The following is a 23,251-nucleotide window of genomic DNA, read 5'->3' on the forward strand; positions in this document are numbered from 1 at the left end:
TGGAAAAAAGCTATAATCAAACCACTTATGAAGAAACAAAACAAAAGTCCTGTTGACTTATCGAATCTTCAACCCATTTCTCTCTTGCCAATTCTTGGCAAGATAACGGAAGCTATAGTTCATCAAGAGCTTTCCAATTTTGTGGAACAGAACAATATTCTGCATCATAAACAATCTGTGTTCCGTCCTAAGCATTCAACAGAAACTGCTCTTTTGGAGTTGACTTATTCCAATAAATTTTTGCAAGATGAGGGAAAGAACGCCATCCTGATTTTCCTTGATTTATCGGTGGCATTCGACACCATCTCCCACTAAATACTAATCGATAGATTGAGAAACAACGGCATCACTGATAGTGCCCTTAACTGGATTAGTTTGTTCCTTTTGGAAAGAACACAATTCATATCTTTGGCCACGTTTCTTTCTAAGGGCAAAAAAATTAATGCGGGAGTACCTCAGGGCTCAATCCTGAGTCCCCTCCTTTTTAATTTATATATGATGCCCCTCATCTCCCTCATTGAGTCATACGGCATATGCGTTACTTCTTATGCAGATGATACGCAATTGATTGTCTCCCTGGAAAATAATTCTACCAAAGCCGAACTAAACTTCCAAATTTGCTTGACTGAGATCTTTAGGTGGATGGACAGTAACCATCTTAAATCCAATTCAAGCCAAACGGAAATCCTGCCCATGGGGAAAAATGCGGAGTTTTGCCCTAATAAATGGTGGCCGGAGGGCATCACTCCCCAGCCGACTGTGTTTGATTCGGCAAGGAATCTGGGTATCCTCTATGACTCCTCACTATCCTTCGATCCACATGTAAGAAGTCTAGCTGGCTGCTGTTTTAGTATGATAAAATCCCTGAAGAAATTTTTTGACTTCTTGCCTATGGAGGCCAGAAAGTCTGTTGCAGTCTCTTTGATACTTTCCCGTCTCGATTACTGCAATGGGCTGATGGCAGGAGCAAAAAAAAAAACCTCTGCAGAAATTACAGAGTATTCAACATGCAGCCGCGCGGCTGGTACTTAAACTTCCTAGGCAATCTTCAGCATCTGCAGCACTTAGAACTCTGCATTGGCTCCTGATCCATAAAAGAATTCTTTTTAAAATTTTACTGACTACTGTTAGAGCCCTAAATAATATCGGACCTAAGTATCTAGCAAACAGATTCACCCGCTATAACCCCTCCAGAGTCCTGAGGTCAGCAGGGCAGAACCTCGTGAACACCCCAAAATTTCTCCTCAAAAGGAAAGGTGGAAAAACACTTAATGTTTTGGCCTCCAAAGCATGGAATTCCATGCCCAATGCCATGAGAATGTTTCCCACGGAGTCCCTCTTTAGGAAGAGACTAAAAACCTGGATATTTAACGTAACAGACTCTTATGTGCTGAATGCAATCTAGCGCTCTTTCATAACACTCACTGTATCTCCTATAGCGCCAGGATGCTCCTTTCGGAGCGACAGTTTGCGCTTTATAAGTGCCGAATAACATAACATAACATAACATAATGGATATAAAAGAATATTGGTACAGGAAAATTTTGAAAACATCCGTAGGAAGACAGATATTGTCTGTTTACAGGAAACTTGCCTGTGCGACAAAACCCCTGTTACCGAAGGCTTTACTCACCATGTAAAACCTGCAAGAAAGAACATAGTAGGTAGGCCATCAGGCGGTCAGATGACGTTGGTCTCAACAAGGATAGCTAGAGACATAGAACCCCTCAAACTCAAGTGTAACTGGGCATTAGGTAGTAGAGTGCAGATTTTAAATAATATCTTAGGCGGTGAAAGCCTATGCATTATAAATGTGTACATACTGAAAGGAAAAGTAAATGAGTATAAAGCAGACCTGGAACACTTAAAAAAGGACCTGGAGGGTTTAATGCAATAGTTACCCGAGAGATATGCTCTTGATACTGGGTGACTTTAACCATAGATTAAACCCCCAAAAAATTGACTCTTGGCAGAGTGATCTGTTAAGAGTATATAATATAGAGTTTGCTAAGTTTCCTAGTTGCGACATCTCAACCCAAGATGTCGAGCTCGGCCAGCTGTTGGGGGCTATGGGCCTGGTCTGTGCTAATGGGAGAAAGGAAGTGGATTGGCCCACTAAGCACACCTTTAAAATAGGGCAGCAAAAGTGCCCCATAGATTACGCATTTATCCAGGCATGGAGCTTCCACTTAATTAAACAGTTTGAAATACTCAGGGTGGAGCGCAGTGTCCATTACCCACTGCTGGTAGAATTACAGGTAAACAGCGCCCGCAGAGACAAAAAGCGTTACAAGTAGAGGTTGAATACCCAAAGCGACTTGCAACCCGATTAGCGAAGAATATATAAAGAAACTGAGTGCACTCCAGTTAACAGTTGAGTTAGATAACTTACTTCTAGGAGAGGACATATCCTGGTATTAGGGCATAATTAGGCAACTGGTAGAAGGCCTCAGGATAAAAATTAAATGTGGCAAATACGAGTTAGTAAGTAAAGCTAAATTACATCCTAATAATAAACCCTGCTTCGATGATGATTTCCAGAAAGTAAAGGCCGGCATTAGGCAACAAGAGAGATGCCTTAGAGGTAGATACAATGAAGTAGCATCATCTGAACTTAGGAAATTTAAGATAAAATACAAGGCAATTATTAGAGATAAAAAAGATCCTATAAGGATACATGTTGGGTGAATTTACTCGAAGTAATTGAAGAAAAAAACGAGAAAGGCTTTTGGAAATTAATACAAGGATGTACGGGGAAAGTTGTAGGGACCCTGCAGTGCTCTGTGCCAGAGGATAAGTGGGTGGTCTATCTTGAGAAAATCTATGGTAAATGGCCAAGGTGGGTGGAAAAATATCCAAAAGCTGGCCTGGAGTCTGGGAAGAAGTGAAAGAGCATTTCTCCCCAGACCATATTAGGAGCATAATAGCTAGGCTAAATTTAACACGAGCTGACGGCCCAGATTACTTACCAGCAGTCATTATAAAGACAAATCCAGAATGGTGGGCCGAGTTCTTCTTGAATGTGTTCCAGGGGATATTAAAAACCGAAATTATTCCAGATAGTTGGAAAGGGGCCTTTGTCAGACCAATACACAAAAAAGGTGACGTAAATTCCCCTAAAAACTATTGTCTGATAAATCTCCTGGACATAGGCGAAAAGGTATTTTCCAAAGTAATTTTAGGTTTGCTAAATGATTGGGCAGATGACAAACAGATAGTACCCCCAGAACAGGGTGGGTTTAAAGAAGGTCACTCAACGGTGGACCGCTGCTTTGCTCTCTAGTCCATTGCGCGGAAGTCGATAGAACAGAGGGGTAATTTATTATGCTGTTTTGTGGACTTCCGTGCGGCATTCGATCTTGTGGACAGGGAGCAGCTGTGGTCAACCCTGGTAGGGTACGAAATACATGGTGATTTATTGGCCCTGATCCAAGCCTTACATACTGAAAACTGGACTCAGATAATCTTGGATGAGGAGGGAGGATTGTCTGAGAGGATCCACATTGGAAATAGCTTGAGGCAGGGGTGCATACTTGCCCCTTTACTCTTCTCCCTGTTCTTAGCTGACCTGCCTTTAAAATTAAGATAGGTTAGAGGGGCTAGTCCGAAATTGGGAGGAAATCATATATCCTGCTTATGCAGATGACCTGGTGATTATGGACCAGACGGAGATAGGCCTCCTGAGAAAATTGAACATGTTTAAAGAATACTGCCTAAATAAAAAAATAGTAGTGAACATGGAGAAGACTAAAATGTTATGTTTCGGAAGGAGCAAAATAAAGTTCTCCTGGTATCTTGGCGCAGAATTACTCGAGAGGGTAACAGAGTACAGATATCTGGGAATGTGGTTTACGAGTACCCTGAAATGGTATACCCATCTGGAAGCATTAAAAATGAGGGCATCGGCTTCTGTGAAGGGCCTTAACAGTGTTTACGGAGAAATTTCGGATAGGCCGGTTATAAAGGCCTACTGAGCAATGGTCCCTCCATAATTCCTGTATGGGGCAGAGGTACTTTACTTAAGTGGTAATATCCTAAAAAGCTTGTTCTTGCTGCCTAGATCATCAATGGTACAGGCAGCAAGAATTTAGTTGGGAATTACCTCCTGGGCTATAACAGCTTGCATGGCCCTAATACGCTTCTGGCAGCGCCTAGGGTCAGGGGAGTCCCTTAAAATTTCCGAATGGTGTAAAGGTGAAATTGCCATTAGTGAGCTGCCCTGGGCAAGAGAGACAAGAGCATCAATAAGTAAAGCGTATGGGGTGCTTGGTTTAAGGCTAAGCTCAGCAAGGCCATGTGATATTAGACAAGAAAGAACTTAGGTCATTGGGATTTCATATGTCTCGTATACATTATCGGGAGTATCTCTCGCGAAAAACTTCAGTGGCCCATATGACCCTGGCTTGGGAAAATGATCCACATTTTCCTTATGTAGACTGGTTACCCAGTTACCGTTTAACGCAGGAAGTATTAAAAATGCGATTTGGGATAAATCCATGTTATGCGAATAATGGGGTTCGAAACTTTATGATAGATAGTAATGGCAAATGCACTTGTATGTTAGGAACCCCCTGTGATATTTTATACATTTTAATAGACTGCATGAAGATTTTAGACATACGAAAGGAGATTTTATGCCCGATTTTCAAAAAATATAGGATTAAGAATAGGACGCAAGCTGTTAACCTTTTGGTGGGAATGATGGACTTAGATATAGCCTGTGCTATGGGAAAATTTATGAGTAAAGTTACAGTGTTCCTCAAGTGCACAGAGTAAGCATCGTAAGTGGTTCCCTTAGGATAATACGAGATTGTGCTATTAAGGGATAACAGCACTGCTCGCCATATATATGAAGGATTTGATGTACATGTATGAATTACTTGATTTTACCAATTTTAAGATGATATTTGACTCTTATTTTAAAGGGAATGTATTATTTTATGTGTGTGAATATGTGCCATATTTTATATGATACTGCCGTGTTTATGCTTTTTAACGGAATGATAAGATGTAAATTGTATACTTTTATGGTTGTAACACCCCAAATAAAGGCTTGTTTGACTGACAAAGTGATTTGAACCAATATTCGTTTCAAAGCAAATTATAATTTCTGATTCATTTGCATTCAGACGTTGCAGTTTTAGCCACATGTTTTTCAAATGAATTGTTTCAAACTATTCACATGGACTGTTAATGGGGCACTGGTTGATGTACATCTCAGTGGCACAGGACTGTGTGCCTTTCCTGGGTGTAGTGCACGGGGGCATCTGATGTATAATGCGGCAAAAGGTCATGTAAAGTTGAATTACAGTGATTAGCTACCAAACTGGGCACAGGTGCGTTAGGTAGGTACACACTGATGTCTCAAGTGGTTCCAGGCCAGCTGTGAGTACTTAATAATGTACCTTTCCATTGGGACATCCTAATGCAGGGCTAAAAGTAACGGAATGCAAAGAAAAACAGGACAGATAAAGTACTAATTTCATACATGGGAGAGAATGTGACATCAATAAGGGTTTGTTCATCCTATCATTGTAATTCACAGGAGTTGCATTACGGTAGCAAGACGCAGTCTTCTATCACGTTCGAATGATGTATTTTTAATCCTCAACAAGTGACAGACTTGTTTGAAGAGGAAATGTTTCATTTTTTTGTGTTTTACACAGTCACTTTTTCAACTTCGCCCTTTCTCCCTCTCATGCTTAAAAGTGCTATGGATGCAAATACTTCTATTTGTGAGTAAATAATATGGTGTCATCTGCGGCAGGGTTACTGCATGGCATGCGTCCTTGCAAATTCTCATTGTTATGGTAAATGAGGATGGGTATGATTTCCAATACACTATATTCCATTGAGTAGTGCAGCTTTACATAGATAAGCAGTAAATAGTCCAGTATGTGTACAATTTGGCTATTAGATAAACACAAGTTTTGTATTTTCATGATACTGACTGTTTGGATAGAAGACATTCCTAATCAGTGACTCGGGAGTGCTAAGCTTTGAAAAAAAACTAGAGAGATGTGCAAGCAACACTAATGATGTTTGTTGTTCAGCTCTTGACCCATGCAACCATGGCATTTGCTTTTTCGAGGGCATGTCAAAATGGAGGTCCTGGGATCGTAGAAACCGTTGTCGGTTCCAGCATTTCCTTTAACAATACTAGGCCATCATTACATATTTGCGTGAATGGGATAGGGTATTTATAACACTTGGTAAATACTATTAACTCAAGCTGAGGTATTTACAACGTGTTGCAAATACCTTCTATTCTGAAACTGAAAATCGGGCATAACACATGCAGTCTATTTTTTACACTGAATTCCACTTATTTTGCCAGTATGTGGGCCTTTTCCCCAGATACATTTCAGCAGGTTTGACCTGCCAGATGTTTGAGGGGAACACTGCGAGAGAGGGATAATTATCACACAACTCGTAATTCTGATTTCTGTGCAAACACAGTGACTGCACAGGGATCAGAATTTTGCCTTCAACTAATGAGGGCCTTTATGTCTTTCACTGCATAACATAATTGAATTAATTAATAAATTGCAAAGTAGTGCAGCATATCTTAACTTTTTCACGTTATTATGCTATTTTTATTGCATGAGATCGTTTGAATCTGCATAGTAAGCACTGCCAATTGGCAAAGTTCAATAGAAGAATGTTGTATAACAAGTTTACTACACAAGTGCAGTGCACCTTTCACAAAATGTATCAGATGTGTCTGCAGTGCAATGTAGGAAATCTACATTTTATGTTGTGTCAACAGGTTAATGGATTTTTTTTTTTAAACAAACATTATTGCCTTTTACATATCATTCAGCCATTCCGCTGATTGTGGTACAATTAAATGCATAACATTTCCATGGTCAGACTATTCCATTACATATTGTACATATCCATGCCTGTATTGTGCCCGGTTCCATCTGTCTCAGGCTTTGCTTAGTAGGGATTCTTCTATGTGGGTCTCAATTTCCCCCCACTCCCCTGCCCCTCCTCAACAAGGTAACTACCCCATCCCTTCCCCCTCCTGCTCCGCACTGTTGTCTCCTAACTGCATTTATTGAGCCCAGTAAGTCCCTTCTCTGCACCTTGCAGTGTGCTTTTGTGTTTCGCAGTCGCTTTATTTCCAGGTCCAGGCCCTCCCTTGCGTAGAGATGTTATATGTCCCCATCGCCCAGGATCTGCATTAGTTCTCCATCCTAGTCTGGCCTCTGGGGGTTCTCCTGTTGTGACTGTCTCTCTGGAGTGGAGGCTCCAGATGTCCGACCATCTCTCTTCAGGTCTTCCATCAGCACCTCCCACACTCAAGCTCTTTCCGTCTTGCCTATTCCACGTCTCCCAATTCTAAGCAAGACCCTGCCCTTGCATCCAGCCCATTTCACCAGCTCTCGCTTCCATGTGTGTACATTAGGGCCGTCTGGATTCCTCCATCTGCTAGTGATTTCTTGCTTCGCAAGTATGAAGGCAATATCTTGGAACTTGTCCGTGGTCTTAGTTTTGGCAGTGTGTGGGAACAGGCTAAGCAAAACATGTTCAGGTGTGCAAGGGATTACCCTCTTCATTATTCTATCTGTCTCCCATGTCACTTCCTGCCAGTAATACGTCAAGGGTGGACAGCTCCATATCATGTGAATAAAAGTCACCCCTTGTGTATTATATCTCGGGCATCTGGTATCCTCTCTAGCAAAGTATCGATCAATAAGTTCTGGGGTTATGTATGCTCGGTGAAGTATATAAAAGCCAATCGGGATAAAATGTGCTTTTCGGGACACTTTGGTTGGCCGTACAAGTATGTTCTCCCAGTCCTTGTCCTCCAGTGGTCTGTCAATGTCGTCCCCACATTAGTTTCTCACCCGGTCCAGTGGCTGTATGGCGTCTCGTCCTATGGCCCTGTAGAGGCACGTGACAGCTTTTATAGTCCCCACTGTGAGACCTATGTACACACAGGTGGTGTGTCATTGCGTTTCAGTTGTGCCCGTGCCCCAATGTCGTCTTATGGCCCCCATAACTGCCCTATGGAGTAGGAAATGCTCTTGTGGTATATCCCATTCGGTGCTAAATTGCTCAAAGGAAACTACTTCCCCGTCCCGGTAGAGATCTCCCACCTTCGTGGCTCCTGCCTGTACCCATCCACCTATCTCCCTTCATTGTCCCCCGTGGGGAAGGGCCCCTAGCAGTGTCATTGCTAATTCCGGTGAATATGGACATCTTGTCCTATTTTTCTGAAGGCACCTACCCCAGCACCTTCGTATCACTTCGTAGGCACCCCCTATCCGGGTCTATGCTCCCCGCCACCCACTGCGTGAATCTCTGCAACTGCCCTGCCAGGTAGTATGCCTCCATATCAGGCACAGCGAGAGCCCCCCCCCCCCCCCTCTGACCATGGTCTTTTCAGTGTGTTAAGGGTCACTCTATCCCGGCCCGCCCTCCATACGAATGCAGAAAGGCCGGAGTCCAGCTCCCGGAACCAAGCCCCTTATATCCACACCGGGAGCGTGGTGAAAATGTACAGCATAACACAAATAACTTTCAGTACGGTCAGAGGCAATCTTTAAAGACCTGCCTGGATACCTTGCCCCAATATAACAGTATCCACAAACCTAGAATATCCAAGGGTCTACAATGAAGTTACAAACACTCTTAAGTTTTGGAGAACAAAAACCAAAATGTCTAGGCATAACAAATAAAGAAATATTCATTACATTTCCGGATTCCCATCACTCACCAATTTGGTGACATGCTTCATAATGTGGGTCTCCTCTTGAAGTTAACCTAGTGACTCAAAGGCTACAACCCCATCATAATGATGGAGGAGCCCAAGGATGTTTTTGTTCAACTTGTAAGAGATGATAACTATCTAGACTATCAGATAAGAGCTGTGGAGTGTATGGGAAATAAGTGCAGTGCATCAGTGATATGTGAGGTTAAAATTGAATCACGACAGACCCTGTATTTATCATTGTCTACCGTAATCCAAGCTAAAAACAGTGCAAAAGACAGTTTAAACAAATAGCTGTCTGATGTTATAGAGTAGTCAACATGTTTCGGCACGCCCTGACACCAATCTGCCCTATGCCATCGTCAGGACCCACCAAAATATTGCTACTGCAAAAAATGAAAATAATAAATTAATTAATACAAGTACACTTAGAGCGGTTGGAAAAGATCCAATCGGCTCACCTGTATTATGGAGTGTACAATCCTTCTTCAATCAAATTCATATACCCAGAGGTATCTCTAAAATAGAAAAGAAAAATTGTTTGCCACATTTGTGTTCATTACCAAAATCAATAAAGTGCTATCAAAACTATTGGAATAGTGACAATAACGTTGCCATCTATCTTTCTCCAACATTGGAAGTCAGTCACTTATTCTTACCTCGAATTTCTGAGGAGACTACCTCACCTCACCTGGCAACAGCTCAGGGGAAAGGAGGCACCGCTCTACAAAGGAAAAACGTTGAACAAACCATAATTTATTATGGTGTTCTGCCTCTCCTGACATCCTGTTATTTGTCATCATGCTCTAATCGTCATACATGAACATACATGCGCACGAAGTTGAAACCCAGTTATCTGAGTTTGTTATCCTTCTATCAGCTCTTAGGGTACTAGTTGCTATCCCTGCAGTATGTGCAACTAACTCCCTTCTTCTTCGCGTTTACACACAAGCACAACATCCCTTTAGTTGGAAAACTACAATTCGGCTAATTGTCACGTCCCCGACCTTGCTAGGGGTCTTTTAACAACCACATAGATGTATTAGTAAAAAGGTAATATCTAGGCTACTACATTGGCTGCCTCTTCATAACTCAAGTTCTATGGCAACCAAGTTATATTTCGAAAAACTGTTGTAAAATGACGGCCATGCCCTTAAGAAATGAACATGTATAGGCGACATACAAAGGCAGTATCAGTCATTAGACAGTGACAACTTAATTGCTAACATCGATCTTCCACATACTTATAGTACCCCCAACTTCGCAGCAAGTTAGGGAACTTTACGTTCTAGTAGCGTTAAATGACGTTTCAAAAGGACCTATAGGTGTTGACAAAGAGGGTTCTTAATAGTTACTGGGCGGAGTTCGGGCTAGTTTGGGCGTCAGAGTTCCACCTCCCTCAGCACTCAGTCAGCCCGTTCTACATCTGGGGGTAGTGTTTGCCGTACCCCGATTGATAGAGCCATGCATCACTGTTGGACTTGGCCCTTCTGGCAGGTTCACCCCTAAACTTTTTTGCTTTTGAATGGTAATCCGTGGTAGTGATTTTTGGTCTCCGCACAATTTTTCCCTGTGTCCCAGGGTAAAGTGCGTGCGTGTAGTGATATTGGCCTGCCCTCCCATAGGAATGCATGGGGAATGTCTGTGACCATGTTAGTTCCTGATGTGTGGGGAGTGCAGGCTCGAGTTTGGTATTTGCGGACTCGTGAGATTGAATGCTGCGCAATGATGTGTGCGGCGTGAATGTGTCTAGTGTGGAAGTGCCACTTCTAGGCATTGGTGTGTGTGTGTAGTAAGGGTGCTGGCGTGTGATTGGCTGGAGCTAGGTCAGCCTGGCTCCAGGAGTCTGGATGGGTCTGCCCCGGTGGTGAGTGGAGAGATTAGCATGTTGATGTGAGGGAGGGGTGCACACGGGTCCTGAATAGGGCTGGGCTTTCCCCACACAATGATGTCTCTGCCCCCGTGGTGCGTCTAATGACCCTAGCCTGCCTAGTGAATGGAAAGGGTGGCTGAGGAAAACAAAGTACTCCAAAGCCAGCTGCGACTGGTTTTTCCCCCACCCTGCACCCTGAGACAAAGGGATTTAATGTATAAAAAGGGGCTGTGTCCCCTTGCAAAATGTTCTCTTCCAGGATCCTATCTGAGGGGGGTTGCCGCTGTTGCTGAGCGCCAGGATGACCACCACTTGAACTGCCTCCCTGCCTGGAGGCTCAGTGAGCTGGCTCTGGGCCCAGCCTTGCCCCCCTGCCTGCCTAAAAGAACTTTGCTGGATCTGGACCTTGCCCCTAGTGCTTGGGGGCGCTTTACCTTGCCACTAGTGCTTGGGAGCGCTTTGTTTTGCTTATAGCGCCTGGGAGTGCTGTGTTTTACTTATGGCGCTGGGAGCGCTTTATTTTTCCCCTAAGCGCTTAGTAGCGCTTTTATTCCACTTCCAAGGATGCCCACACCTCACTTGCCCCGTAAATTGTGCCAGCGATTGTCCCTACCGCCGCCCGGCGCCCGAACCGGAAGTCAGCTAGGCTGTGGGCGGGACAACAGGAAGCCGACGGGAGCCCACCCCGTGCTCCTGCATCAAGAGGGAAGAGCCTTGAAGTGAAGCGGCGAGACCCCGGAGAGGAGGAGTCCCGCCCGCGGCACCAAGCAAAGTGCAGCCGCCCTAGGAGTGCTGCAGCGGAGCCATCCGGTGACCGCAGCGCCCGAGAGCCCCGAGGAGCGGGAGCTCTCCTCCTCCAGCCGTCCTTCCACTGGTGAGTGCCTGCATAGGAGGGGGGAGCGTCGGGGCACATTGCCGGTGCCCGCCCCGCCCCTCCAGAGCGAGGCCCCTGTGAGTAAGAGTCTGAAGAGCTCCGGGGGGGCCTATTTGTGCTACGATTCCCGAGTGGCTCAACCCACCCATTTGTATTTACGAACCTGCGAGGTTCGAGGGGGCAGTTTCCTCTTTGTTCGCAGAGCAGCCCCGGTTGCCAGAGGGCCGCTCCAATGAGTGGGGCATTCTTTATTTAGAGCCTGCGAGGCTCAACGGGGCATTCTTTCTTAGAGCCCAAGAGGCTCTAACGCAAATAGGCATTCTTTAGTTAGAGCCTGCGAGGCTCAAGGGGGCATTTGTGTATCTTGAGTTCCCCGAATGGGACTCCAACAAAGGCACAGCATTGTTGCTAGAGCCACGAGGCTCCCACGTTGTGTTTGGCCCCATTGTTGTTCTTGAGCCCACGAGGCTCCAGCGCGTGTTTTCCCATTGCCTCCACAGCTGCCCAGCACTTAGTGGGCAGCTGCCACTTTTAGGCTTGTTCCTGACTTTTGGACTGATGGCATTTTAGCCCCTGAAAGTCCAGTTGGCCTCAGGGACAGTGCTGGTGTTGTGCCTATGTGCACCTTGCGCAACTTGTGATTTACTTGCCAATGTGATTTCTGCGCAATTGTTCTTCCTGCACCTCTGAATGTGTTTTTATGCATCATGTGGTTGGCTTCTTTCCCTTTGCTATGTGTTTTATGCTTAGGTGGTTGTTTCTCCTTCTATAGGTCCTGCTAGTGAGGTCCTGGTTCCCTGCGTGATTTTCCTTAGGTGGTTAGGGTTGCGTAGCTGGTACTTACCTTTACCAATAATTACTGGGTGTGTGCTACATGTACTATTTTGGTGCTACAGTCATTATACGTTCTATGTACTAAGTACTAATGTTCCTACAAAGTGCTAATTCCAACAAGTATTCTAATTCTAAGTGCATATCCCTAACAGTGGTCCACGTGGCCCTGTCCTGTACATAATCCCCAGTAAATTCTGCCTGTGCCTGTTGGCACATTGTAAAGTGTGTGTTTTTATCTAAGGTGTTTTGTATAATACAAATTCTATTTTTATATATAACTTTGTGTGGAGTTTCCTTTGTGGTGGGCCTTGGGTGTTGTTGCTGGGTGCGCCCGCAAACGCTTTACACATCGCCTCCGAGATTAGCCTTGCTGCTCGCGTCACGTTGCCTAGAGGGTGAGATGGGGTTGTCTCGGTGTGTAACTCCCTTGCCCTGACTTAGAGTGGTGGTCTCTGACTGACTTTGGCGCGAGCCTTGTCCATCCGGAGATCCCATTTCTAACAATCACCTCCTAATTACAACCTTAAAGGCCTTCCATTCTGTCCGCCTGGAGTCTGTGGACTGTGAATTGTCGGCAAAATATGTAACAATATGACCCCTGATCTCATGTAAAAATACTTGATCCTCTAGGGCCTCGAGTCGGGCTTAAGGGACCACGTGGGAATGGGTTGCTGCTGGGCCCCCAAATGCAGTTGAGTCAGCACAGGGTTGTGGTCTGACACTGCTCGAGTGAGGTATTCCATGTTGTGGAGCCGTGCGTGCATGTCGGGTGAGCATAGGAAGGTGTCTAGGCGGACATACAAGTCATGTACATGGGAGAGGTGGGAATATTCCCTGTCCAGTGGGTGTGTGTTGTTCCACGTGTCCACCAGGCCCCAGTGAGACTGCCAGTTCCTGAACATCCTAGCTGTCCTATGTACCGGGGCATCCAGGAGTAGTGGGTGGGACCGGTCAAGATCTGGATCTGCAATGCAATTAAACCCCCCCACCCCCATGATGATGGACCCCGTCATGTATGGTGCCAAAGTCCCAGACAGTTGTTTCAAGAAAGCCCCTTGTTCCGCATTCGGGCCATAAATATTTATCAGCATGACATCCTGCCGTCCTGTCTCCCTGTGACTCCTACATAACGGCCCTCTGGGTCTACTTTGTGTCCGGTGTGCTGGAAGGGGACACCAGCCCTTATCCATATCAGGACCCCCTTGGCAAATGCCAAAAATGAAGTATAGTATGCCTGACCTCTCCGTCTACAGTGTAGTGCCGCCCCTCAGAGGCCAATGTGTGCGTTTCCTGCAACATAGCTATATGGATTCCAAGCCTGTTCAGATGGGAGAACATTTTGTAGTGTTTGTGCATGGAGTGCATCCCCCGGACATTCCATGAGAGGAGGTTATATACTTTCTGATTTGGCATTACAGATTAATCTCTCCACCTCTGCTGTCCCCCTTGCCCCTGCTTTGCTTCCAGCGACATACTCTGGGTGAAGTGAACGTTCCCTCTGCAGCTCATGTCCCAGTGTATGTGTTGACAGCACTGCCCCCAACTTAAAACAATAGAACTTCCCCAACTACCCTTCTCCAGGACAAATAGAAAACACTCCGCCATCCAAACGGAGCTCTTACATAAAAACAAACAAGTGTCAGACATTCAGGTGGCGGCTGGGCTAACGATTGCTTGAAGGAAAGCCTTCCCCTGCCCCATGGGTGCCCCCCATCTAGTGGTTGGGCCACATCGTGCCCATCTTGGGCCCCTCCCGTACTCAATCAGCCCCTAATCAGGGTGCCTCACCTTCCTAACTCAGGTTTCCAGCTGATACTTGCGTGCTAAGTGTCCATTAGATCAAGTCATCCGCCGTTCTGGGAGTCACTTCTGGTAGGGTCTGGCTGGCATACCCCATGGTGCTCGAGTTGGTGTCAGAGTCCGAGTCTCTCTGTTCATCTCCTGATAGGGAGGAGGTGCCCCATGGGCCTGCAGGGCTCAGGGATGCTATTGCCGCAACCACGCTCTCCTTTTCTCATCGAGCCTCCTCCAGTGGAAGAGTTCCTTCCTGGGCACTCCTGCCTGGGAGGTCACCTTGACCAGTGGTGGCTCACCTCCTCTTCTACAAAGACAGGGATCATGTGCTGAGCCAAGCGCGACTCAAAGGTCAACTCAAAATTGATAACAGCATCATCCGGGTCTTCCCGGACTTCTCCCTGGAAGTACAGAGGCAGCGCGCTTCCTTTGTCACGGCCTGTCAGATCCCAGTTTCAGATATGTAGGCAGATTCCCAAACCTTCTTTCAGGTTAAATTCAATGCAAGCTTCTCCCTTCCCTGTTTGGAGTTGGAGGCAGCGATTGTCAACGGTTATCGCTAAAAGATGTTGAGTTTTAGTTTCTTGGGAGAAATACAACCGTGGATCAGCTTACGTAAATACTTCCTGGTTGTGCCATCACAAACAGAAGTCAGCATTCTAGCCTCTACAAACAGTCGGCCATTTCGTGCGCTTAATACGCGGCGCACTTCAACTGAACATTTCGGCGGTTCAGACGTGTTTATGTTTCGTCGTCTGAATTCCGCTATTTCCAAGCCCTAAGTTTTTGCGCTGGTTCAGGCTTATTCTGAGCTTGAATTTTAGCGCTTTCCTGTGGACTTCGTTTGGGTTAAGCTCCGACCCTTCTGTTGCGTGCAGTGAGCAGCGCAACCCTCTGGGAGCTTCTGGTATCTCTCGGAGCTCGTCCTATTCATGAAGAAAACCCGGTAGGCAGAGCCACGTTTATTCTGCGGTGGCAGTTCCTGAGCACAGCGGTAAGAGTTTCTGCTCTGAGAAGTATCGGTGCCAACTGAAAGCTTTTGGTTTCCTGAGCCTTTCCAGTCAGAGCAAGGATTAATGCTAACTTCTGTATGAGACTCATTTGAACTATATATATATATATATTTTTTTTGTGGAACTTTCACGAGTGTAGTAACTCGTTTTGACAACCATTCAGTATATTTTCACTGAGGATATTTTCAGCCTGCTTCATCAAGTAAATTGGGGTATATTTGTATGCATATGATATACGTTAGTTTACCACCTTATTTGTCTGACAACTACTGAGTTCTTCGTTATTCCCAGAGACTGTTCTAGAGCAAAATATGGTGATAGGCCCTCCGCTGCCACCTTAATGCGAGTCCAGTTCTCCCCAGGTAAGCCCCCATTTTGTTCCCTTCGACTTTTTCTGGCAGCCCAGTGGCTCAGATGTTATTGCTTCTTGCTCTATTTTCGACATCCTCGATTAGCCGTTCCAGCACATACACCATTTTTCGATGTCAGTGAGTTTGTGGGTGGACGTGGATACTTGCGGTTTCAGGTCTTTGACATCTCCTTCCACTGTCGTGACTCGGTCGGCCAGCTTCCTGGGATCTGCCCATAGTAGGCCCAGATCCTCCCGGAGCGTGTCAATTTTAGATTCTACAGCCGTCAGTGATGTTTCTATGGCCTGCAGGATGTCGTATAACGATATGTCGTATTGGGTCGCAGTCTTGTTGCTTCGAGCCCCTGTGTGTGTTCGTGACTCTCCAGCATCTTCTTCCGCTGGCTCCTTTTGCTCTGTATCTCGCCTTTTGCTGACTCTCCTCATATTGGTTTCTGTGTGACAACAGACTGGTTAGAGAAGATGTCAAGTGGCTCTGATGGCGATTATGCAGAGGACCCTCTAGGGTGTGAAGGCTACTGGGGTCGAATGCTTGGTGTGCGGGTTCTCACCACGAGTCACAGAGGCAGCATCGTAGAAATGTAGCAGGCGGCGCAGACTAAGAGAAGGTCCGGAGTGGCGGTGGTGATGATGGGTACTCGTCGCATTCAGTAGTAATCTAGGCCGGCATGAAGTTGCGTGGCTGTGCAGTACTTCTCTGCCAGTAGGGTGTGCAGCCCTGACCTGCGTTACTCTTGGGGCTACCCTTAGTTCTCGTTCTGCGGCGTTGCGGGTGAGAGTGTAACCTAGGCCTCAGCAGGAAAGTGTGGTTCTGTCCCTGTGGTGCCTGCAGTGATGGGCCCAGTGGTCAGCACATGCACCGAGGACTGTGCATGGGCCTGTGCTTTAAGTAGCTGAGCCGGGCCGCATGCAAGCGTTCGGAGCAAGAGCGAAGGAGGCCAGTGTTCTGCCGTATGTTTCCCTTTTTGCGCTGCAGCCACTGCTGGCACTGGTGGGGGCCGCATGTGAAGCGCGGGCCCGCAGCATCTGCAGCCTGATGCCACCCGCAGAGACCGCAGGGAGGAAGCGGGACGACAAAGCGGCAGGAGCGTCTTGGTCTCCAGGGGAAGCCCCTGCAGTCCCTGGCAACCCCCACTCACCGTTTGGTTGCGCTGCCTCAGCAGCGTGAGGTGGGCTCTCCGAGGGGGTGGCGGGGCCCTCTCCAGCAAGGACTGTGTAGCAGCGTCACCGAACTCCGTGGCTGCGTCGGGCAGGTAGGTCACAGCGCGTCTGATGATCAGGCTCTCACCCCTGGTTAGGGAAACTACAGAGTACTGTCCCAAGTTCGCCCGCAACAGTGCTTGGATCTGTCACCGCCAGGTGCTCACAGCTCCCCCTGCGCTGCTGCCGCCTGAGCCGCCCCCCACCCCCATTGCACTACCATACACCTCGGTGTGCATTCAGGCTGATGGATGGTAGGAATCCTAGGATTTGAATTTCATTCTTATCAAGGATAATCCTACATAATACATACCTTTGATGATTACATTGTTGATAAGTTCACATATTTTCCTGTTTTACTTGGGAAGTAATTGCATGCATCTCCAATTTCATTTTGAGTCAGCATAGATGCAAACTTGGTGCACAAATTGTTTTGTTTTTCCAGCACCCTATCTAGCTTTAGTCTGTTTACACGTTTTGCTACAGTCCCGAAGGAACCAATGCAATAATCTGTTGTAATAGAACTTGTGAAAAGTGAACCTTGCAGAACCACTCTAGTATGATTGACTCACAATTGCCAGGAAACACAATGAAGGGCACACCGAGTGTTTGCAGGAAATTTCAAGACCCAAAAAACACGGATTCCGTACTTGTAGGCCGTCTGTTTTAATAGCCCAACAATGAAAGCAGCTAGTGCCACATTATCCATGGTGAAGAAACTACACACATCACAAGATTCTTGAAACGTGCATGCCTATCTTTCTGCACACTATATCACACAAAGTCCTTTATTCTTATATTTACCAAAAAAGTTTATCATGAATAAATGCAACTACCATAATTTTTTTAGCCTGAAATTCAAAGCTTGACAGTATGTGTAAATAAATGTGTGCATCCTTTCGGTTAAGTCATATACATTACAGTGGCACTTATTTTATATTTTTTCAATAGCAGTGCCCCGACATTCAAGCAACACCCGGCCAAACAACACAAGACTGGTAAGAAATGTGTGCAGTTTTATTTTTTCCTTATTATTTATCAGACTTCAAAATCACAGGTTTTTGATTTAGCTAATGAAAAGAAATGTTCACTGTTGTAATGATATTAATGGTGGTGGTTAAGAGTTCATTGCTGTTTAAGAACCTACTTGCATTTACTCATCGTTCGTTTCGTTTAAATCTCTTTATTCGACGTTGAACAGCCATAAGATAATATAGAAAGACATCTGTCATGAGATAAAATACATTACCAGATGTCAAAACACGATTAAGATACAAAGAGAGCAATAAACTGGTAAAACCGCATACTACAATATAAAATATCATTTTTAAGCGTTTTTTATCAGAGCATTGACTCGCGTGACTGAACAGCTGCACGAACAAAAAACCCCACGCAATGTATGTTCCATGTTGTAATTATATTAATGGTGGTGGTTTACCTTTCAGTGCTGTTTAAGAACCTATTTCCAGTAACTCATTATTCATAAGCGGTCAACTAATTAGACAGAGTTCCTGAATAGGTACTTTACCTGTGGACATAAATTGATACAATGGATTACTGTGTACTGCTAGCTTGAGCCCTTCCTGTTTTACACAACTTGATTTTCAGAACCCAAACTTAGCAAAAACCTTTGAACATGATTTTATTTAATTAATTGTGTGCATTTTATCACCCCATCATGTTGGCTTTCAGCCACCTTGGAACGTTATGAAATATATTGATATATAAAAATGTTGGTAATATTTGGTGGCAGCATGTAACGTGTTTTGGTACATGTAGTTGGGGAGTGGGTCTTTACCAATTATTGAATAGCGGGGCTGAGTGAGGATGGGTCATGAAAGATAGTAGGTCAGCATATTTCTAATCCACCCCCTAAAGCTGAAGTCCTGCCAGCTGGCATCCCTCAGTGCTGTGCCTAACGACCTCCGATATCAGTCACATGATTGTCAAAACACTTTAGGACCTGATTTAGGATTGGGAGGGCAACCTGCCACCAGTCAGGGTGGTGGAGAGCATATGTTTGTATCTTTGACGGACTGCCACTTGCTGTATTGTGAGATCACATTGGGAGTTCTGTGAGTTCATTTTTTTGTATTCATGAGCACCAGGTTTTAACTGGCAGTCCCGAACTGGGTTGCAAACTATTAGACCATTGGGTCTAAATAGCCGTATTTCGTCAGCCTGCTGGTGTAATGTTCCCGTTCCGACAGCAAATCTAGGGGGACACCGCTGTCAGAAACCTAGTGGTCTGACTAACTCAAAAATAGCCGAAGGATTTGGCAGACAGGGTATACTTTTGTGTCGAGTACCCTGCCCGCCAAACTCATATTTAGGCCCTTTAGATTTCAACAGCAGCATCAGGCAAAGTATTTCATCCATATTACCAAGTCCAATGACGACACATGTTAATAGGCTCTTATGTTTCAGAATTCTGAAGTTTGGCTTGCACAGGACCTGTGCTCTGGGTAATCAAAAATGTATTAATGGCAACGTAATTTGTGCTCAGTTTCTGTGTATTTGCTTGACTGCTGTTCCACCGGCTTTAAAAAGAGGTGTGCGAAATATGTATTGCACACGAATTATTGGCAATAATGGAAACATTTCGGCTATGTGTAGTAGCCGGAGTTTCCCATTGTTTTCTAACTGTGCAAGTGCATGCACAAGGCTAGTAAACCCCTTCACACCAACGCTCTCGCTCTGGCTAGAAAACTGAAGGGACTGTTGGTGCTTCCCATGATGGACTTTGGTCAGGCATTTTGCTCTTTGGGGTGGAAATATATTTTCTCAATCTTAGAAAATGCAAACTTTGCCCTTAGGTTCGTATGATATAAGTGCCAAACATATCAAATTGATGATGAGAGTCCAGATTAAAAGAGTGATGCATTCCAATAGGCAGGGTAACTCGTAAGGGGTTCCCACTCTTCCACTGTTCTTTTTCATCACGATAGAGCCCTTTGCAGAATGCATCCGAATCAACGCCCGATTCAGGGGCCTCAAGTGGTCACCAGATGTGGCAGATAGAGTATGCCTATACTCCAATCATATCAAATTGATGATGAGAGTCCAGATTAACAGAGTGATGCATTCCAATAGGCAGGGTAACTTGTAAGGGGTGCCCACTCTTCCACTGCTCTTTGTCATCACAATAGAGCCCTTTGCAGAATGGATCCGAATCAACGCCCGACTCAGGGGCCTCAAGTGGTCACCGGATGTGGTAGATAGAGTATGCCTATACTCCCCCAATTTACTCCTGTTCTTCCAACATTCAAGTGGTTAGGTCTCAGGGCTCTACAGATAGGTCTCCAGTCCTGAAAGCAATATGTCTTAAGTCTGTATGTTTCAAACTCAACTGACTAAGCTGGGACTCAGACTCAAAGATCTCTAAAGATAGCTTCGACTGCCTAGTTGTATACATAACCATTGACATGTCTGGCCAAGGAATGAAAACTTACACTCCAACTTAAGAAACTACAAAGTGACTTGGCATATTGGTCCGAATATCCCAGATGGGTGATCATACCTCTTTAAGATTATTTCAATATCCGGCCTGCAATATCAGATTCAAAATTACCCATATTATATCCCTCAGGAATTACTGATATATCTCACAAATCTTTGGGGCATTCACTGATCGCAGTGGCTGCCGGTCTTACTTTGATAAAGGCATAGGAGCAGCAGAAGTGGTCTAGTACTACAACTCCTACCACTTAAGTATTATAATTGATTGGCAGATCCAGGCTATACGACACAGAGATGGAAGAGGCAGAACATCCCCCATTGCACTTCCTATATTAAAGAGACTCCAATCCACCTTCTCCTTGTGGCGCCGACTGTGATATGGTTAAAACGGGAGCCCTGAGGAGTATCAGGTGGCATGATAAACTCACAAAAGAGACTCCAATATAAATGGACAACATACTGGACCAAGTCCAGACCCAGACAGGCTGTCTTCAAACCAACTATGATCTGCACAAAAGTCAATGGATCTCCAGATCGGACCTGCATTAACACTATACGTTAAAGATCTTGCAGAGTCTCCTGATTTTACCCACTGGAGACAAAACTGCTGATGGATAACCTGGTGAGAAAAATGATTTCAACTTTCTACTGCTCATTAAGCATGGGCGAATTTTGCGAATCTCGCGTTCACGAATTTTGCGGATTTGCGAACGCGCAATCCGCAAAATCTGCGAATTCTCGCGAATTTGCGGATTTTTTTTTTTGTGTTTGCGCGGGTTTCTGCCAGTTCGCGAGGGTTTTGTACAATTTCGCAAAACGCGAACTTACCTGTCGGGTCGCAAGTTTCGCGAACTTGTTGTTTCTACGTGTCCAGCCTGTTTGGGACACTCTTCTTCATCACTGCCACTCTCTGTCACCACTGCCACTCTCTGACTACTCATGCCACCCTCTGGCCCACCCATGCCACCCTGTTTCATCACAGCACCCTCTGGTTGTCCAGTCAGTGTACATTATTGTGGCAACGCAAGCACACCTTCCCTGCCTCAAGTGACCTGAATTAATTTGGGGCTGATTAATGTGTCACAGAATATTTTTTTAGCTGGCACCTGCTTCCTTAGTGCTTCCTGATTAGTGATCTTTTGCACTTGCTAAGTGCTTTCATTGTTGCAAAATTAGTTACAACACCTGCCCTGCCCCAACTGACAATAATGAATTAGGGGCTGATTAATGGATTTGAACTTCCAGCTTGGCTCCTGCTTGTCTCCCTTAGCTGTAATTCAGGACCTTTGTGGCATATGTGTAACTATTCTGAGGTTCAGAGCAGGGTCACATAATAGTTGCAACTGGCAACTGAACTCTGGAGGGGCCCCTCAGGAAGCACTACAGGAAATGGCTACTAATGATGAGCCTGAACTTTTGAACCTGGTAAGTAGTTTCAGTTTTCCTAAGATCGTATTTCTGCAATTTTGCACTTATTCGCGGGGCGCGAAGTTGTACTGGGAAGCCGCGAACTCACGCGAACAGTGCGAGCAAAATCCGCTGCTCGCGGATTTGCGGATTTTGCGGGAGATTCGCGAATCTCGCGGATTGCGAATTTACCGAAAATCCGCAAAATCCGCGAGCTAAACGGATTTTCCGCCCATGCTTACTGCTCATTGGGGAGTTACCTACCTGACATGTTTGATATCCATAGATGCTCCTGGGAGGGTGATGTGTAATCACTCACAGATGAGGAATGGAAAGAAGCGAAGGTGGCGTCACTGAAGCCTGCTATTGCCAACCATTCCACATTGTTCAACTCAAATATTTACTCTGAATTTACCTCGCACACCTAAAGTTCTTATGTTTTGGTTGAATCAGCTCCCTGGACTGCACTCAATGTGGCGAAGAACAAGGAGACTTTCTTTATACTACCTGGTGATGTCACAATTAAAAACTATTTTAGGAGGGAATTCGACATACACTTGGGTAAGTAATTGTATGGAGGAAAAACAATGATCCCTCACTATTGCTTTTTAGGTCGAGAACCGTAGGCTGCGCTTGCGCAGTTCGGTCCGAAGATTTTATGTCTTCTAGTTAGGGGGCTTGAACCTGCGCCTCTTCTCTATTGGCTGGCTTCCTAAACGGAGGCCAGCCATTGGAGGAGAGGGGCGTCACTGAGTTCAAGCCCCGTCTCTTTCGGATTTGGGGGCGTGTTTTTTGCGTCCTTTCTGTCTGTGACGTTATCTGTCACTCCGCAAAAAACACACCACCGATTCCGAAAATTTCGGACCTTTGCGGCAGCCATTTTTTTTGTTGTTGTTGAATGATTTTCACTCCGACGCTCCCGATGATCAGCCTTGTTCAAGTATTGTTCACTTCCTCTTCTTTGTCCCTCTGAGACCCCAGTACTGCAGAGGTCTTTTTGTCCCTCCCACCCTCCCTCCCGCTGCCATGAAGATGTCCGCTATGGAGGCCTGTGACCCAGGGACAGAAGCCACTGCATCTTTTGCCATTATGGAATCTTTACCCGACTGCCCAGGCTCACCACATTTTGGCAGCAGCAGCTTTCAAACTCGGGCGTTGCCACCCCTTCCTTCCGCTTTTGATCGAGGAAATCCAGATCCTCATGCATCCACTGATCTCCCAGGTCGCTCCTGCGTCCATTGATTCTTCGGCAGCATGTTCCTGGGAAGCCGGGTAAAGTGAGGCTGAGAGCGGCTGCTGAGGCCACTTGAGATAAAGCACGCCATAATGCACTGCCTGAGGCAGTCAGCTTGAATATTGCAATGTTTTGATGCAGCGTTTATAAGGAGTTCCAGGCGTGACTGTAAGCGGCAGCCTTGTCTGCCTCGGATACCCCTCCCCAGCCCCATCTCTGACAGTCCGTGATCCTTGCGCAGGGTCAGACAGGAAGCAGTGTGTACGGACCCGCCCCAACTCTTGGGCGTATCTCTTTGCAGATTTCTAAATCGCAAACTTGACCCAAGGGCATTAGAGCGCTTTGCACGTGCATCAGATTACACTACACAATATCACAGTCAATTTTTCCCCCTATTTTTCTCAAGTGATTTGCCCAGGGTCACAGGCTGTTAAGCAAACGCCAGGACTCGGACCTGGTTCCTAGTTCGAG

The 23,251-nt window shown here is 45.7% G+C and overlaps 1 protein-coding gene across 2 annotated transcripts in view; it reads left to right on the plus strand.

Moving 5' to 3' along the window:
* Window positions 1-23,251, plus strand: part of MYOT (myotilin) — an 801,437-nt gene that overhangs the window by 554,412 nt on the left and 223,774 nt on the right. The window contains exon 13 of one of the 2 annotated variants that reach the window (XM_086931487.1): window positions 17,635-17,678. In XM_086931487.1, coding sequence (XP_086787613.1) covers window positions 17,635-17,678 — 44 coding nt within the window. Of the gene's footprint in view, window positions 1-17,631; window positions 17,679-23,251 lie in introns of both variants that reach the window. The other variant, XM_086931486.1, reaches the window with a different exon arrangement.

The sequence above is a fragment of the Lissotriton vulgaris genome, chromosome 7, assembly GCF_964263255.1.
Source record: "Lissotriton vulgaris chromosome 7, aLisVul1.2, whole genome shotgun sequence".
NCBI classification, from domain to species: domain Eukaryota; kingdom Metazoa; phylum Chordata; class Amphibia; order Caudata; family Salamandridae; genus Lissotriton; species Lissotriton vulgaris.